We start from the raw sequence: 19709 nt of genomic DNA on the forward strand, positions 1-19709 counted from the left end.
GAATTATGTCTTAGAGCTTGAAGATTTTAGAGAGCAATTTTAAAATTCAAAATTATATCATATTGCAAGAAATTGCTTTCTTATCTGCATTTTTACCGTTTCCTTGAACATTTTAAGAATAAAAGTTGCCACAATTATTCGTTATATCACGTGTTTTTAAATAAACCTCTGATTTCTGATAAATTTCTTTCTAAATTTCCGATAAACTTCTGAGTTGACTTCTGATGAAGCAAATCAATTGTTATTTATTTGTTATTTATTTAAATGCCATTCTTCGTCACTCGTAATAAATAACATTTTATTTATTAAGGGCTATAATAACATTTATTTGACAGATGAAGGAAACAAAGGGTGTAAGTGTTACTTCAGAACGTTCATTTTGTCTGAATGTTTAAGTATGTATTGTACGTCGTATTTACTCTTCAAAATAAATATATGGTTATATTGTTAATAAAACAAACACCAAGTATATTTATATAAACGTACTTATTATTATATACCATTATTTAGTAATGATTATATCACATAAGCTATTAACAGTAAGTTACATTTCATTTAAATCACAATAACGCGATATAAAAATTCGTTTGAAATTTATTTCGTATATAAATTTTGTATATGGAACATTGCAAAGTTGATTGGCTTTGTTACATTATATATGTATATATATGTCTATGGCTATAAACCTAATTTTCGGCTTTTTTTTAAATGTTCAGCGAAGTAATGGAGTTCTTTCCGCCAGATCTAGTACACCTAGTTTGCACCATTGCTTCCAGATACGATATAGCACCAAACATGACCAGAATATGATCAGGGCTATATCTGAAACGGTAGCATATTGCTTGAAAAATTTCTATGAAATAACTACTATTTTCACTAATTTAAAGATCAGTTTTAATTATAGCTTATCTCAAATTTCTATTGATTGCTCAACATTTCTAAAAGAATATATAATATCGAGTGTGGCAAGTTGCAAATGGTTAACGATTAAAGCATAATATAATATATAAGTATACTTTTCAAAAGTTAACAAATACAAGTGATTATTTGCGATATTGATAATCGAAAGTGATATTGAGCAAACAATAGAATTTGAACAGAGTGTAATTACTCTCAAGTAATGAACAGTAAGGTATAAATATATAAAACGTGATACCATTAGCTTCAGATGGTGGTCGGACTGCGGCTGAATTGAAACCCTCGACGGTTATCCTTCTTATGATATTTATTACAATATATTTCAGAGCAGAACCAGTCCAATAATCAAATGGCAGGATTACCATGAAGGACGCGATTATGGAACACGTGATGACAAAGCCAAATTGAAATATTATAGTCATGATCAAACTCACACTAAGGGCCAAGGTCATGAACAGCGACCAAAATATCCAGTCGTTTTGCAGAATTATAAACGAATCTGTAAAAGCATCGAAACGTAAACATCATTATATAACTCACCTATTTTTGCAAAAGTAGTTCACGAATCCCATTTCCAAACGCCTATCGCTATCGTTATTATATAGAAACACTTCGAAAGATAAAAAAAACAAGACCTTTACCGTTGTAACCATATCTTCACGCTAATTACATAAACCACGGAGAATGTAATCAAACTATGCCAAAGACGAACACGGTGAACAGAGAGAGGGTGACCAAGTCGATCATCTGTCGACAGGGTAAATCGGGACCGATGCTCCGTGCAGTTACGCATGCATAGACCGTGTAATCTAAATAGGTCCCGGAGCTAAATAAATACAAGGGACACAATTAGGTAAATGCGAATCTTTCAAGCTGGTTAGATCGGTTCGTGGGAGTTCGCGCAGGGAGTTGGTCTATGTGTGAGCTTTTCTCTACGTGATGATTTTTATCGTGTAAGTGTCTATGCGTGTGTATGCGATAGTGATGGAGGATGGTTATGGTGAGAAAGGTAGGAGGTAACGCGAATGCCCGCCACTGCTGCATAGGGGGATTCGGCAGACGAAGTTTCCACATGAGCGAACAACATTGATAAAAGCTACAGGGGGACTCTCTGACTATGCTTCATCCCTTCGCCAAACTCCAACTAACTTCGGGGGCGGTGAGCTCTCCCTTTCTCTCTCTCCCTCTCTCTCTCTCCATCTCTCTTTCTGCCTCTCACCCCCTTTTCTTTTCGCGTTACTCCTCTCGCCCGCTTTTAAGCCGGCGATTCATTATTTTCCTATAATTTACTACACTCCTTGTGATCTTTCCTCGAACGGCGTGCACGGATACGGCATTTATTTCCGGATACGTTTACCGGCCTTTCGTTTGGAAATGGATTTCCGGGAACCTCTTCCGTACCCGGGGACAGAAAGTAAGCGATACACGCGAAGAGGAAGCCCAGCGTCATGTTAAACATTATCCCGCTAAAGACAATTGGGAGGTACGACAGGCACAGCAACCAGAATATCGTGAAACACAGGCCTATTCCCATGGCGATTAAAATATCCCCTGCAACATACGGGATACGATCGTTACATATTAGATGAACTTGTTACATTTGGATATTGATTATTGTAGAATGCAATTCTCTGTATCGCAGAATCGGATTGTGGACAAAGGAATTTCGTTACGTAAATTTAATAAGAGAAAAACCTTATACTTTTGTCATTTCTGACGGCGTATTATTTTTAGTTTTCCCTGTACTTAATCGACATAAAAATATAGTAGATGTGTAACTAATATTGTTTATAATCCTTGTATTTTTTATTGTCATCTTTTACTGAATTTTTTAAAATCTTTATTACTTTGTGAAGCGATGTATGTATAATTATTAACATGGTAGTTCTGCAAAGTTTTCATCAAACAAAAATAATAATATCATTTGCTTATCGTTGGAAAATAGAAAGCAGGAGTTCGAGGGAAAGTCGAATGATGTATTATGTTATTGTTAATACATACCCACTGCAGCGTAACCAATCACGGTTCCAGTGAAAAATACCGGCAGTGCCATATCGGCTTTAAGGTGATGGTGCCCGAAGCATATTGATAACAATCCGACGAAGAAACAGAAAGCGCAGACGATCTTGGAAAGTAAATTGGCTGGAAGAAAGCATCAAATATAATGATTATTTCTCGCGATACTAACAATAATTTTTATATGTGAAAAGCACAAAAGAAAACATGACAAGTTAAACGATTTTCTCCGTAAAACTACTATTTGATTAATTACAAAATACACCTTTTTAGGCATCAAGTGACATTAATATTAAAACATAGACTTATCATGTTTTATTCATGTGATTTTTGTATGCGTAATAAAATACGTACGTAAAACGTCACAGGAGGCCGGATCGATTGTGGGATGACAGGCGTATGAAAATGATGGCACGTAGGCCGCGGAATATTTCCCATAAGTAGCCAGTGCGACGTAAACGGAGCCAACTCCGGTGTACGCGCTGAACACTCGCCTTATCGGAGAGGAAATCACCGGATTCGCTACCTATTGGACAAAATTTTTTTCACATTAGAATTGTAAGCCTCGATTTACATGCATTCATTTGATATCTGAAAATGTTTGAATATATTACGCGAGTGCACGTTTGATTAATTATGTACATGAAATTGTTATCAATAATAATAATTTAATATCATGTTTCATTGTTACTTTTGGCATACAATGTTGGATTAATCAACTAATTAATGATTAATCAAAAGTATACTTTATTTGTAAGTGTAATTACAACAGTATTATAATAAAATTGTATAATTCTGTTTAACGATTTAATAAAACTATTTTGAACCTTTAATTGTACTTCGTCCTTTAAATCGACTAACTTTTGCATACATGTTTTGCGTGGATAGTTAAAGTAATTATTAAAAATTAAAGTGTTCAGTTAATCAAAACGAATATCGTTCATCGAAGGAAAAATTATTTTTCTTCCTAATCTAGTATTCAAGATGGCAGTTATTTACAATTCGACCAGTGGAATAAACATGTTTTCGAAGGTTTGAAAGTAAATTTCGCTCAAACATATTACAGCAACCGAATGAATTAATCGGATCGTTAAATTGACAGTTGGGCATGAATTTTTGCTGTTGCTGTGTCGTTAATCATAAAAAAGTCCAGATTCTTCTTGCACATAATTTTTATGCAGTTAACCGTCATTATCCTCTTAGAAGAAAAGTACATCACTAAACTTTTCTCTATGAATAAATTAAAGAATGAATAAAAAGGAAACATTGAAAAAATAAGAATCAAAAAGAGATTTCTGAAAACTAACAACTTTCATATGTAAGTCACAAAAATTTTGGCAATAAATAAACCCTTGACACCACTGATAATATCGAATATGCTACATAGAATTAATTTCCAATCTGATTACAACTTAAACATAATTTATTCCTGATTAAATATTATTTATTCCATCAATACAATATAACCAAACCCTAGAATCAAATTGAACAACACTTCCATATTTGCAGTTTCAGAAATATATGCAATATAATAAATAAATCACTGAATAGAAGTTGAAAATCTTCCAGTAAGTACCTTTACTCCCTTTTCCTTAATATCCGTAACAGTCAGCATGCTTGTGATAGCCGTAAAATAACTATTGATACTGAAGTCCTGCTCATTCAGGAATATCTGATACATCTCGACTTCCACAGGATTTTTTTCGCAAGTGAGCTTTGCGCTGTCGTTCAACGGTACCGAGGCGGGTTGCACGTCGACGATCACCATCGTGTCGAGTGTCTGCACGCTCGCGTACGGCGCGATCTCTGTATTGAATTCCATGTTGCATCCACCCGGTATGGGTGCTGCGGAGAGAACAATGAACTGATGGACAGGATTGATCGTTCTTTGCAATGGGAAATTTATTATCGAACCCGCTTCGTGTCTGTATACGAAACGGAACAGACGACGATATACAGGCTGGGCCGTTAACTATTATCACTTTAGAGGTCGCGATTGCAGGAAATACGTTCCACCAACTTTAGATCATGCCATATCAGATAGTTGGAATTGTTAGAAATGGTATTCAAAATGTTTTAAGTGTAGGAAAAATCGGTGCATCTGATTTTAACGATTCTAATTACATCTTTTAATTTTTGTGTATGTAAAGTCTATGAAGATAAATATGTTTTATATTCATATATTTAATATATTAATTTTCCTTAGATGCCACTTAATTTTACTAAAGTATTTTATCTTCGATATGCGAAGAAACATTATTTCTATTAATATGTACTATGTTATTTGTAGTATCTGGGTCTCGCATATAATTTTCAATTCATGTGGAGGTGTTAAGGAGGAACAAAGATTACACAGGTGTTCTCACATGCTATAATCCGATCTTTTTTAATAAGGTGAATATCATTTCATCATATTATGCAAGTAAACCTATAGGAATTTCATGAGAGAAATTTCTTTATACATTGGCTACGAGAAAAATATATCAGATAATAAAATTAGGATAAATTTCACAGCCCGTATAATATTAAATGCTGAAACATGAAAATATCACAAAGTAGTCAACAATTAATAAAAAGAAAATGCCAAATTGGAATCTACTTAATACAACTGTACTACATAGGATATCAAGTACATCAGGATAAAATAACACGAGGTGTGAGGGTCGCTTTTATCGAATACGTTCCTTTCTTTGTGACGTGATACTCTATAGACGAGTACGAGGACTAAGGAGTGTAGAGTCATTGAAAGCCATTTTTAATCTCTTTGTATCGCATCAGTGTGGTGCACGTACTGATGATGTGCGAATTGTGACCACTCGCGAAGAAAATAATGGGTATAATGCTAACAATAAGGCTCATAGGACATCGACAGGTCGCTATTTCGACAAGAGCAGATTTTTAAGTATATTTACATGGAATTCGGAGTTATAAATATAACATACAAGGATTAACAAATGTTATTATTTGGATATTTTGTAAAATAGGATTAATAATCAGGCATGCAGCGAGAGTATAAAAGAATTTTAAAGCAGAATTGACGTTTCTTTTGAAAAAAGTCTTTATTAATGAATATTGAAATTTTTCTTCCTTTAATTTGTTGAATTAATTTTTAATATTTTATACAAATATTTCTAGGTAAAGGTGTTTTAATGTTACGACAATAGTAAATTGGTCACCCTGTATATCGTTTTATATTGCTCGAAACGTCGAGTTTACAGTGTTATATCTGAACCAGTAGTTTATAACATGATCCCTACTATGTATTATCGATTCTCGTTCAGTTCTATGTTATAAATGTATATTAGGTTGTCCCAAAAGTTTATTTCGTTTTATAAGGAAATAATTGACGTACGATATTTTTAATTTTATGTAATTTTATTAAATTATATATGACCCATTTTGTTTTACTACTATATCTATTATTTCCTTATAAAACGAAAGAAACTTTTGGAACAACCTAATACTTGAAATTTGATTTGCGTAACAATGAATATTACGTATGTTAAGCTTTAAAGATTTGTAATATAGGGAACAATAGAACAATAGTTCTTATCGACAAGTTTATGCGTTACAAGCGATGGTACTCACCTTTATTGTGGTAAGCAACAACAGCGAGTAGACCATTAACGTCGTGGACATTATCGTTTTTCACGAATAGTTGCGTTACTATGTTCTTGGTTAGCCTAGAGAAAAGGCCAATGTTTGATCCAAATACGCTTTTGTTTGAAATTTTATTAAGATAATCTTTATCATAAGACAGCGTGACATTGTGTTGGTAGGTATGAATTTGAAAGATAATGAAAGAAGCGTTGGAGGAAATGTTGATTATATTAAATGTTGCATTGCTACTGGCTTTGATAGATACTTGTCTCATGTATGGCACAGAATCATGGAGATTAGTTAAATTCACCTGTAACACACTTCCATCTGTAAAATGTATCATACATTATATTTACATTTCTTCACTAGTTCTTCGTAGCAATGATTTGTTATGTTACGTTGAAACAATTCTATAGAATCCTATTTCCAAGAGAAATAAATTATAATATTATTCTGATTTAGATTTTGTTTCTACATATGATGAATAGAAGCTCATTTCTCTTGCAATAGTTTTGATATTCTTACGTGTTTTGCTTATATCAGATAGCAATTGGGATGACAAAAACTTTTGTGTATATCTATTAGTGAAATTAGTACAATATCATATAAATGCTAAACAAGCTTGTTGGTCATATCGATATATATATATATATGTGTGTGTGTGTGTGTGTGTGTGTGTGTGTGTGTTTGATTATTAAGCAAATGTTTTTTCAAAAACTATAATGGTTTGATTATCTCTAAGTATAACTGTATTTATCACTATCTAAACATAAGTATATTTAGTTTCTTATCGCATTGTATTGATGAAAGATGATAAATATATCTAAAATATTCAGCTACATTTAAAAATAAACATGATAGTATAAAAATTAGAGTAAATGTATGTAAAAAGTATCTTCAAGTAAAAATACTTTTATTAAAATCTCACTTTCATTCTTCTTTCTTACTTCAACTCTTTTATCTTATCTTACATTTACAATTTCTATTCTTTTATTTCTATATACTATTATTCATATATTGTTCTATCTTATTGTTCTATTTAAATAATTTTACACAATAAATAGAAAGTACAATTAAAAAACAATCTTTAACAACTTAATCTATACACACAACATACTTTTTAACTAACTTAACTTATTTCATTATAGTTTCGTATCTCCCCCGACAACAAAAAATTTAATATTCCAGATAAGTATTATTAATAACCCCGTATTTACATCAACATAAAAGGTTATGCTGTACGAAAACAATCTAAAATTCCTTTATCTCTAAATGTCCTGTTTACCGAAGAATATAAACACGATCGACGAAATTAATTCGTTTCATGTTTGAAATCGTTTTAACAGCGTTTAACGATGAAAGTTTTCAGCCAGCTGAAGAATTACGTACGAAAAAGATCATCAAGACGCGCTATTGTACTTTGAGGTTATGTGTGCTTACCAGTGAGAGATAGTGTATCTGATGGTTTTTCCCTAGCTAAGCTGCCAATGGTGAGTAACAGAAAGATTAACAGCTCTCCGACAAAAGTGCGGTTCATGTCGATCAGAGTTACGAGCCGCGTGACACACTTATTCGATTAAATTGCCGCAAAGCCGAGTCGGCGTGAAGCCACGGAAAATCAGTACGGCGCAACAGCTGGTACTTGACAGTCGGCTACATGCCTGAGCACGGTATACTTCGAGTCTCGGCTACCGTCGTTCTATCTTGCTCTCGAATAGCCAATCATAGTCTGCCCGAGTACTCTCTTCTCTCTCGCGCTACCGTGTGTCGCGGTTATTTCGCGAAGTGACCGCAAGGTGGCGACGCAGTCGGCCCAAGATGGCCACGCTGGATCAATGAAACGCGAGTAATCATAGTAAAAACAGAAATTGACAAGTGTGCAAGTGAACACCAGACTTTGATTACAGTGTAAATGGACCATGGGGAAGGACCAGGAGCTGCTGGAGGCAGCGAGAAGCGGAAATGTCACCGTGGTCGAGAAGATTTTGGGTCAACGAGCGAAGAGGAGTGGTCCACTGGCAAGGTGGGTGTCACCGTACCAGACTTTGCTTTTCCTTGCTTCTTTTCCCGTTTATGCATTCTATAACGTGTTTTACGCGATACCTTTGATTTCGTATACACCGTATTGCCTCAATTATATGAAAAATTGCCCCGATGTCTGTCAATTCATCGAGAGATTAGTGTTACGTGTCCACGTTCTTTTCGAATTGCAGCTACTGATCATTCGTGCTTCGATGATAAAGTGTTTATACGGTATTGACTGTACATCCGATTGTTTCCTTTCATCTGATCCTTCGAGCACTTCCGTGTTTGCTCAATTAATTAAGTACAGATAACTGTGTTTTGGGCATAAACGGATGTGGACGAGTCATTACTCGTACCGGTACCTGCGTTAAATTACCTACGCTCGATTGATCGCTGCATTTTTTCAATTAATTCCGACAGTTTGCCAGAGAGAAACTCGTGGAGCGTGTCCCGCCGTTTGTACCGTTAATACCGGGAATCTGTTCCGTTCGATAGTTTTCATATTAATTAAGCGAACGAACCTTATTGCAACCAACGGTGCTGTATTGTTATTATTATCTTTTTCCCCTTCCTCTTTTTTCATTTTTTTTTAACATTGTAATTATCCTCTACACGTCTTTCACCGATAGTGTGATATATTTTTAATAGACGACCAATTTCGTGTCTCATGGTCCGTAATTGGAATCACTGTGCGTGTTTTATAAAAACTGCAATAGCCGTCGTTCGAATACGAATTCCCGTATCCTCCGGGCTACCTTTTTACCGCGCAACGCTTAATAATCCAGCATTTTCCCTGTAACATATTATACAATCGCCGCGTGGAACTAAACGCGGGCATCATAATTTTACCGAGCGTAATCAGTTTTGCTCTGAATATCTGTAGAGTAGAATAATGCTCCCGTATGCGCGTGTTACCCACGTTATTGTCCAGTGATTATTCATGATTTCACCGTGACCATGAATCACCCTGCCGACGCGTTTGCTGTGTGTACGACGATACATGCCAAGATGCGTTACGATATGGACGCACAACCCTGAGTTCACTATCAATTATTAAAATTCGTATCGAACGTTTTAGCGGCTAGATGCGCAATTCCTTTAACGTTCCATTTAAGGAGAGCTTGTTGTTACTTTACGCGGTAACAGTTAATTAAATTAACGAGTTAAAACCGACGAGAAAACGAAAGATCGATCTGTGCTTCTGAGTCTGGAAGTACGTGACTACGTTTCCTCGCGACTTATCGGATCCTGCTACTTTCTATTTATGGGAGCAGATAAACAGGCTTATTTGGGTACTCATTTATTTTCAAGGGTCAATGATAACCTCGTCGCGATAGATCGGTGAAGATGGCGCGACTGAGCTCGAATATTTTTGTCCTTATTCTGTGATGTCTAAGGAAATAACCTTTGTGAACCTTGCTCCGTGGTTGCGTTAATTGGATTTAGAAATTAATAGGGGATATACTGAAAAAGCAACATGGAAAACTGCTTTTCTAATATTAGACAGTTATGTTAGATAAATATTCGAAAAAACAATCTGTGCAGTCGATAGTAGATAAAATAAAGCAAAAAAGAGTTTATGTTAGATAAACAAGTACAGATAATGGTATATATGGTATATATGTGTTTGTGAAGGAATGTGGACGTTTAAAAAATTAATAATTTGAACTAGTAATATTATTTTGAATTATACTTCTGTAAATAGAACAGGTTGTAACATACTATATCAAATATATAATTCTATTTACACAAAATTTCCTAAACTCAAATAAATTTAATTTCTTTTATTATCGGTTTTGAAAAATATATATACGATTTTTCTACAATATAACGTTGGCAAGCATTTCTCCAAGAGACTAATGCGTTCCATGTACGTAATAACTGCTGCACGAGAACAGTGAGTCCCATGTTCATCTCGTTTCAGTGTAAAAAACAGTCGGTCTAATAACTTAGTCATCCTTCCTAGTTAGTCTGTCTCGGCTTAAAAAACCGGCAACTAAATAACCGTGCACGTGCTCGTAACTGCTAACAAACCAGTTCCACGTAACTCGCGAATTAATTCACCCAGGAATGTAATCGACTCGCTCGACAAATCACTGTCAACTTCTCTAATCGCGAGCTCTCCGTACTCAATCGAATTTGGAATCGTAATAGATTCCTTTGCCCGACCCGATACCCGATCGACGGGTCGAAGCAGATCAATGAGTAGGGGGCGCGATTAATCGAAACGATCGGTCGGCGCGGCGGTCTGTATTGACCCAGTGCCGCGAACTTCTCGACAAAGACGACTTTGTCGATGCTTCTCGCGCACGCTTTCATTAATTAAGTCACGTTGGCTACGGGACGAGAGAAACCACCGTTTGTTTTCGAGAGGTCTCTGCCGCGTGCTCCTGTAGAAGCAGGCGTGCGTGTTTCGAGTGCATTCACGCATTTTAACACCGATTGTCACGGAGCAAAAACCTTCCGGGGCGAAAGAGAAAGAGAAGGGTGTCGGTTCAGAGAGGGGATAGAGTGGAAAGGAATAGAAGGGAAGAAGCACTTCTCCCACTCTTTTTCTCTACGAGAGAAGACGCGGCGAATCGGGCGAGAAAAGGACAGAATGTCGGGATCAAGCTCAGAGTCCTAAATGTATCACGACGAAAGCGCTTCTCGGCTCCTCTTCTAACAAATTGCCCCTTTTGCTCGTCACCAGTCGCAGTCGTGCAACTTGTCCATAACTACAAAGCTCGCCCACGGCAACTTTCTCCACCAAAGCTCTTTACCCTTTCTCTCCTATAGTTTCTGTTCTCCTGCTTCATTTCGCCTCTCTTGTCTTCTTTTATCTTTTGTTCCCTCTCTGACGCTTCAAGAGATCACAGGAAAGCAATATAAAACGCGCTTGTGCATCCCGCGCGCGCGCTACTCCGCGATACCAGCGACACTCACGGGACAAACGAGAAACATTTTGCGATGCTAATCGTACCATTTATAGTGTACCGGTACCCGCGAATATGTTTATCCTTTGTTTGCACGGCGTGTTGGCTTTGGGTCGGGCAATAATTTTAATCACGGCCCCCGGAGGCCATGGGAAGGGCTTCCCTTCGATAGAAACATCGCCTTCGGCGACTTGGTCTCCCGCGAACCAGAACTTTTAACGTCATCGCCCGGCCGCGATAACTTCGCTTCTCTTTGATGTCTCTTGGGCACACCGTTGGCCCGCCTCGGAATCCCTGCCACCGAGAAACTTGCTTTTCAATTTATGACCGTGGATCTGATAAAGCCCCTTCGACGATTTCAAGGTAATAAAGATTTCAACGGTCTTGTTTTCATTTATTTCATCCCCAGGATGAATGTTAAGGCATGGAATTTAGGCTGAATTTTTAGCCATGCGTTTATGCTTCAAAAAACTCGTGCAATATAAAATATGAAAAATTTACATTCAAACGATATTGTGTCTTTGTCATGAGATTAACTTACTGAAATGTGATCTTTGAAAATCACCAATCAATCGAGGTTATTTTATTAAAATGTACTGAAACTCTATTTTCTAACTTTCCAACCTTCGAAAATTCCACTTCAAACTAATATCCATGTTATCTACTCTCTCTCTCTCTCTCTCTCTCTCTCTCTCTCTCTCTCGACTCACCATATAGGTCAATTTCTCAATTTTCTTGTACGTCGAACCTTGTAACCAGGTTATCCACGTCACGACATAAGGGCGGTTAATTCAAATTCGTCTAAGATCGTCTAAGATCTTCGTCTCTATTCATATCAGATTCGTTGTTGTCTTTCTAAAATCGTATCAAATTTTCGAATTACTGAAGAGAGAGTACTCGATTCTGTTATACTCGACCGATATCGTTGTAATGTTTTGTTCGTTCTCCACTCCTCCGGAAGGAGGAATCGGTGCGTTAAACGATCGACGAGGGGATAATTAGTCGACAGACAAGGCAGTCTCTCACGACGAGGATATCTCCCTTGTATATTCGTTCCTATCATGGATCGATGGACGATCCTCCCTTTAAGAGACAGAGAAAGATATATAGAGAGACAGAGATCTACCGTTTTTCCCTTGAGGGGTGCGAAACTGCATAAAGTGCAAGTAGAAGAGAGTTTCCCCTCCCCGCTCTTTTTCTCTCACCTTTCCGGAGTGACACTTGGAGTGTTTGCGAGGAAGGACCTTTTCGCGACATCAGCACGTATCGTGGCCCCTCTTCCACGTCGGAGGAATTTATCGATTGACGCTCTAACAGCCCTCGCGTGTCTTCACCCTCGCTACATTTTGGCCCCTGTGTCTACTGTTTCTCTCTTTGTCGTCTGGCTTCTCTTCTTATTTCCTCTTCTGTGTCACGTATGTGCTCTTTTTCTTGTTTTCGATTATTCCCTGTTCAACACTGTCTCACATATGTACGGGCATTCCCTTTTACATTATTGCACCCTCGTTGTCTTGTCCATTGAATTCTTTTGTAATTCTCATTTCTTTTTCCTTAGTTTGGTGCGATCTATTTTTTTGCACTCGGTGTTCTTTTTCTTTATTATCGTGTCTCTTTGAAATTTTATTCTATGATACCTTCTTTGTGAAAGAATTTCTTTCTTTCTTTCTTATTTTATGATTTTTGTCAAGTGTCTTCTTTTCCTTTTTTCATTTCTTCTGTTCGTATATTTATTCTTTTTCTTTTTAGTTCGTACTTTTCGTTCATGTTTCAATCAGCCTCGGTCGATTCCCCCAGACTTCCTCCTCTGTACTCTCTTCTTCCGACTTGAAGGCGCGTTCACAGTCCCATCCGTGGAACCGAAAGGTAATAGAAGTTCACTTATCCCTTGATATTACTCGGTCTCTGATTGTCGATTAGCGGGGAAAACTGCATAATTCAATGATATCGACCGTTCTTTCGTTTTAGCTGTTACTGTTCTTGTTCATTAATTTTTTATAATCCCAGTTAATACAATCGTAATGATCCTATTATTAATGTCTATCAATATTTTTTAAAAGTGAGTGTTACATTAGAAAAATTATCCTAATATCTTTTGTTTCTGATATCCTAAAATATTATTTACATTTTTTATGATAGCATTTTGCATTTTCAATCGCGTAACAATTAACCTGTCCTTGATAATAATAAATAAATGTTGCTGGTCCAAGACAATATGAATTGATTTTGCGGTAGAGATAAATTAAAAAACTATGAAATAAAATTTCTGCTTAAAAATTCAAATGGTACATTTCGTTACTTATTTATGTTACATGAAACGTGTTTGTCTTATGAATGAAAAAAGATTGTCGAATGATAAAATTATATCTCGACAAAAGTTATTTTAATGTTTGACATGTATTGTATGTTACATTCCTACGCTACAAATTCTGCTCGCTTTGCATCTAAATACAATGGAAGTCTCGAGGGACATTCATAAGGTCGTGGTTTATTGTAAGTCAAGTGTGCATCTCAACGTATATTCAAACTCGACTTTCTTGGAAACAAAGACCGCGCATAGAAAAATATTATTTCACGTTACGTACACTTGCTGCGGAATCATCTTTTCAATTGTAGGACTTATTATGCAATTGTGATATCCCGTATTTCACATTTTGTCATTTCGCATTGTGAGAATGAGACGTTAACAAACAGAAAAAAGAAAAGAATGACTAGAAGAATGGGGACATTTACCACTACGGATATTGAATAAATTACAAAATGAGTTAAACATTTAAACATTCAACTGAAAGCAAATCTCTGCTACAATACGATACCCTACTGCAATCATGAAACTTTAAATCGTTTATCTTCAATATTCTTCCTAGTACAGGTCATCTAGTTCCAACTGCAGTGACCACTTAAGCTTCGTTAACACTGTGACGATCAATGATGCGACACTAGCGCCGCATGAGTGCTAACTACATATTAGCACACAGTATACACATTTACTTATCCATTTATGCACTTTTTCATTTTCACCTTTACACTGATCAAATATTCATAGTTACCCATATTTCCTACAGACATAAGAATCACTTCGTTAATCATTTTGTTAACTTTTGACGTCAATGTGAATAGAAACTAGCGATCATAGTGTTAACGCGATATTAGCGTTTGTTAGCCATTGTTCCACGTTAGTAACTCATACACACAGACTTATCAGCACCCTTTTCCAACCTTTCTATAGCGATTATAAATAGCTTAATATATAATTGGTGTGCTAAAGATCTTCGGCTAAAAATAACTATAGCAATCTGTCAGAAAATAATTTGATCCCAAGAAGGTCCACAGTCTAGTCTATGGGATTCCCACGTCCTTCGATCGGCATTTACGATTCTCCGACACGTGTTCCATTTGTCTGGGGTCGCCGGGCAAAAACGTCCACTACAATTATCCCAGGAAACGGGCCATTTTTGTCGTTGATCGTTCGGCGTCTTGATTAAAACCGGCAAGAAATTGCCATTATAGATGCTTGACAGACGGTGCAACGGTGCTTTCATTCGAGGTTCCGCACTCCCCTGCTACCTATCTGTATCTTTCATGTCCCCTCGTTGTCCAATTCGTAATGTTCATAGACGTCGAGGGCACTGGGCGATGTCCTTTTTGCAGACAATCTTCAGGGTTTAATTAAGGAACTTGGGCAAGCGGATAAACTCGATGAATGGGGCAAGCGAGTCGGCGTCGAGGGTGCGACAGACGAGGAAGAACGGAGTTGGTGGCTCGCTGAAGCAACTAGAGAGAGTTCGAGAAAGAGAGAAGGGGCTGGCTAAAAGAAAGGAAGAGTCAAACGTTCCCGGCTGGTCTAACATGAGAGAGACACGGGAAGACGAGCGTGGCCATTCCGACAGTGCTTGCGTATACATTTGTATAGGGTGTTTCTAAAGCTAGATGTTATTTAAGCTTAGAATAGTAAGGATCTAAGATTCGTTTCTCTAAGCGAATTATCTTTAATAGTTTGCGCTTAAATTTAATTTCATTCTTCGTAGTTATTATATTTTGAAAGCTCATGGTATACATGGTATATAAGAAAATATGTAAGCACCGTGTCTAGTAACGAGCAAATTTCTACGCAAAAGCTTTGCAAAGCGTTAGGTAATTGTAATTTATTCGAAGCAACCTACGTCCTACAATTTATTCGATTGCCTAATGCACATTATTCTTTACTGTGATAGAAGAGACTCAACAACAAACTGTTTGTAGCAATCAATATTTGAGTATCTTAGAATCTAATCTGATCAATATGACTTCTGTATGGCTCATTTAATTGTTTATTTAGATTTTTATTGAAATTTCATAAAAATGGCAACAGTCAATTCCATACATTATAAATCGCTCGTCTTTATGTCTCTTTGACATCAAGAAATCTCAGAAAGAACAAAAATTATTTCTTTCATCATTCTTATTCACTTTATGCCGGCCGCTACAACTGAAACGTCCTCTACCATGTACACGCACGCTGATGTATACACATGAGTACAAGCTACGGCTGAGTTGGTATTCCGGCGTGCATACACACGCGTTCGTCGGGGTTACGTCGTTTCTCCGTGTGTACTCGGCTTGAAGAGAGCCGGCTACCACCCCCGTCCCGTTGTTAGGGCGCGGAAAATAAATACGCGCGGCTCTGTCCGCAGAAGAGAGCGAGAAAGGCGCAAGCGAGAGGACTCAGTCGTCGGCGGTAGCGGAGGCGGACACGGGGACAGAGAGGAGGGGAGGGGGAGGGGTGAGAAACGGACGGAATGAAAAAGGGGGTGGCAAGAAAGAAAGAGGGAAATTCAACACGTGCCGTCCTCCTCTCTGCGTTAGCTCTTTCCTATTCTTCTGGTTCGGCCAAAAGCTCCTCGAACTTCCAAGCGTTGCGAGGCGCACTCGCGTAACCCTTGAGTGTTCGTTTCTTTTTCTTGCCGCCCCACCGGAATCCTGGTGGCCACCCCCGCCACTTGACTCTCTCGGTTTTGCTTGCGAGTCGTCAGAACAAACGAGTCCCGACTCTGACTCTGTCGAGAGCGAGTTTGCGTTGGGCAAAATCGACAGTTTCTCTCGTTTTTGATCTTTAGATACAATGGATTAGAGGCCTCTCGTCGAGTGGCGGGTAAGCTGCCTGCCCTTGCCGAGTGGCGAATGCCTTGAACGATCCTCCTATGAACATAAGCGTCGCGTGCCGATGATTTAAAGTGCCGCTATCCCGAAAGCTTAATGACGTCTCGCTGCTTAATGACGACCACGACGACGACGGCGGCGGCCAGGAGGCTGCCTTTGATCTGCCCCGCGCGCCTCCGCAGAGAAAAGGCCTTCGGCCCGCGGTAATTGTTTTGGGTAAACTGAATGCGATGCTTTGATCCAGCCTCGGCGACGTAAGCGTCGATTCAGAACGCGCGTCCCTGTTAATGAGGCAAATCCAACTGGAAGTTTTCCTGCGATGCCTTGTCGCAGGGAATCGGAATGAAATTGTTCGGAGGCGAGGAAAACGATGACAATAATGACCGGTTCTTTTGTTTTTGTCGCTGCTCTGTCTTGTTCAGGTTGAATATCGTTTAATCATGAACTGGTATCGTTGGATCATGGGTAACGACAGCAGACTGTATTGGATTTCGATCACGTTACGTTCAATTTAACCGTGCTTATTCCTGATTTGAATTCTATATCTGATATAAATATCATTAATGATTTGTGCAAAATATAGAATATACCAATGTGAATATATACAAATATTGATAGCTGTTGTTAATAGCTGATAAAACTAGTTGGCGATTGTTATCCTATTTTTGATTTTTAATTGTATTCTGTAACTATGTTAAACTATATGTATACACGTGAATTTAGGGTCGGGAACAGATTAAGTGAGATAGGCAGATTAAGCACACATTAAAATGTTATTCATCAGCTCCAGTTTACTCCGTTTTTTGCGTATTAAGGAATTCATATATTAAGGTTACTTTTTGGGAATCTTTGTTCTGGTTAGAGGTTATGTCCTTAAGACAGTATCGTACTATTGTTTGTTCTTACTACTGTAATTGAAAGATCTCTTATCTTCTGCGCCTTGTCACAGATTTCAATCATCGCATTAAAAAGGAAAAGAAGCTTTCTATCATTATGTAATCCCAGATAGAAGTATAAGATAAGAAATAGAGTATACGTACCTATCTATTCAGAACCGTTACTTCTCTTCTATCTCAAATAAAAATAAATTCTATATCTAAATCTAATTCTATATTTATTAAACTTGTTCGTATTTCAATTTTATCTACATTCAATCCGTTTTTTTTATCCATCTATAATATTCAAAATATACGAAATTGAAATTAATAGGTACATTTTTCAAGTACTTTTACACCACTGATTTTAATATTTTTTTTTTTTTTTTTTGAATATATGTAACTGTTTGCACCGCCAAGAGTAAAATCGTCACCGGTGACGGCTGTTTTCGCGCATTTATTCGTGCAATTTTTATCGTGTTGTAAACACGCCTGTTGACGTTCTATCGCTTCGATAAACATCGCTGAGCTTACTGAATATTTGCGAAGGACAATTTCCAACAAACCGTCGATATCGGTTTACATCGCTCGCTAAGAACCGTTATTAGCCATTGTTTATTGTTACAACACTCGACTTTTGCTCTGATTTGCAAATCAGATAATCAGTTCATCGAAAGTTTAACCGAACCGCTTAACCTCCGTTCGGCAGAGACCGAGTCATTATCGCCACGAGCATCGACTATTTCATTTTATAACGATAAAGCGAATAACTGACAGAAAAGACTTTTCAACTGTATGGAATATATGGAATTTAAAAGTATATAAAACGCATAATACATTCGTAAAAGATTTTTGCAAGCGTTCGAATATTTTCGTACGAGCTACTGTAAATGTAATTGACCTAGAATTAACCGAGTCTTTGTCATCTGAGTTTTAATTCGTTTGTCCAATTTATAAGGTCGTTGAATTATTTGGAATATAAACTAGAAGCTGAAAAATCGTCGGAAGTTATGTTCATTGTTGAATGGATATTACGTAACGTGATTCTCAATTTTATTCGCGTTTTATTTGTGCGGCAAAAACGTCATTTAATATCGATAGTGACGTAGAGAGGTTCTAATATCGATACAAGAGTTATGTGTGCGACAGTTCGAAGGACGAGGGTAAACATACATATTTTTACGAGTCTATCTTCATATCGGAATTACACGAGAACTGAGCAAATACGGTTGCTCGCGTTTATGATGTGTATTAATCGAGCTAGATAAATATTGCGTTCCCTTACGTTGTCTTTCCGTAGCGCTGATTCTCTCGAAATCCCACAAATAGTATATTTTTCAACGTTTGCTGAAATCCACTGATTTGATTTTATTTATATGTATTTTTTGAAAATAATGCTGCGAGGTTGTTTAGTTAATGGGTAAACATTTTTTAGAGTTATCTACCTGATTATTAACTGCGTAAAAAATATAGAATTATCAGTACTATTAACAGATTGTATATGTATCTGTCAAATCTCAACCGTGATCCACGTAGCGTTAATTAATACCTTAGATACTTATTAGAAATTTAACATCAAGATTTCCTAATACTCAATGAAAAATAATTTCATACATGTAAAATTTATAATACCGTAATACTTAAAACCGTAATAATTAAAATACTTACAAAAAGTAGCAAATACTATGCTCAAGCTACAAATGCTCTAAGATCATTCGTAATTAGAAACATACGTATAACAACTTTCAAGCTGTCACTGACAACTGTCACTGTCTCGCTAATCCCTCCGGACACGAAAAAAAGTCAGAGATCAAACGACAATGAACAATTCTTCCCTTTCTTATCCCGATCGCCGTTTTGCGGCTGGTCTCGTCACAACCGTTCATCCAATCCGGCCAATTCGATCGGCTTTGATCGTGCGGCTCTCATCGCTTCGAAGGGGGCGCGGTGACTGAATGATCAAGCCTGCAGCGGCGCTAATCAAATCCACTTAAGAGAAGAGAACACGGGATAACGAGAAACTGCTCGACTATCTTCTTCTCGCGATCGTACCATGCTAACAACAAAAAATCAGCGATCCAGAAAAGTGAACGCAGGGAAGAAAAGTGCGAAAAAGAAGGTGTCGCACTGGTCCCAAGGGGATCCAAAGGCGCGTTTACATTGTGTTTGCGCCAGGGCAGAACGTGGCGGACGTTTATCTCACCACGAACGCAACAAAGGCCAG

General features: G+C 37.4%; 2 protein-coding genes across 8 annotated transcripts in view; one reads left to right on the forward strand and one right to left on the reverse strand.

Moving 5' to 3' along the window:
• Positions 1-467: 467 nt before the first annotated feature.
• Positions 468-19429, reverse strand: LOC126875817 (transmembrane 7 superfamily member 3-like). 5 transcript variants are annotated; one of them, XM_050638742.1, is made up of 8 exons: positions 19154-19429; positions 6523-6844; positions 4511-4779; positions 3289-3460; positions 2920-3060; positions 2320-2469; positions 1157-1417; positions 468-822 (listed from the first exon to the last, which is right to left on the reverse strand). In XM_050638742.1, the coding sequence occupies exons 2-8, from the start codon at positions 6806-6808 to the stop codon at positions 713-715; spliced, it is 1389 nt and encodes a 462-aa protein (XP_050494699.1). In that variant the 5' UTR covers positions 6809-6844; positions 19154-19429; the 3' UTR covers positions 468-712. The 5 variants fall into 5 exon arrangements, 4 of the variants coding, with proteins under 4 accessions (XP_050494699.1, XP_050494698.1, XP_050494697.1 ...); XM_050638741.1 differs by having other exon boundaries at positions 6523-6861; XM_050638740.1 differs by lacking the exon at positions 19154-19429 and adding an exon at positions 7975-8123 and having other exon boundaries at positions 6523-6861.
• Positions 8228-19709, forward strand: part of LOC126875770 (ankyrin repeat and SAM domain-containing protein 1A-like) — an 83548-nt gene continuing 72066 nt past the window's right edge. For 2 of the 3 annotated variants that reach the window (XR_007693658.1, XM_050638645.1), the window contains exon 1: positions 8570-11837. Coding sequence is in view for 2 of the 3 variants with exons in the window: in XM_050638645.1 (XP_050494602.1) it covers positions 11731-11837 (107 nt within the window). In the remaining variant the exon portion in view is untranslated. The other variant, XM_050638655.1, reaches the window with a different exon arrangement.

Source organism: Bombus huntii, chromosome 2 (genome assembly GCF_024542735.1).
Source record: "Bombus huntii isolate Logan2020A chromosome 2, iyBomHunt1.1, whole genome shotgun sequence".
Classification (NCBI taxonomy): Eukaryota; Metazoa; Arthropoda; class Insecta; order Hymenoptera; family Apidae; genus Bombus; species Bombus huntii.

What these genes read in the sequence shown, in the direction of transcription:
- LOC126875817 (XM_050638740.1), bottom strand. Translation starts at nt 8,071, where the DNA reads ATGAACCGCACTTTTGTCGGAGAGCTGTTAATCTTTCTGTTACTCACC. An exon ending in GATTGGTTACGCTGCAGTGG is followed by an intron (nt 2,470 to 2,919) that starts GTATGTATTAAC and finishes CGTATGTTGCAG; the next exon opens with GGGATATTTTAATCGCCATG. An exon ending in CGCTTACTTTCTGTCCCCGG is followed by an intron (nt 1,418 to 2,319) that starts GTACGGAAGAGG and finishes ATGCTTTTACAG; the next exon opens with ATTCGTTTATAATTCTGCAA.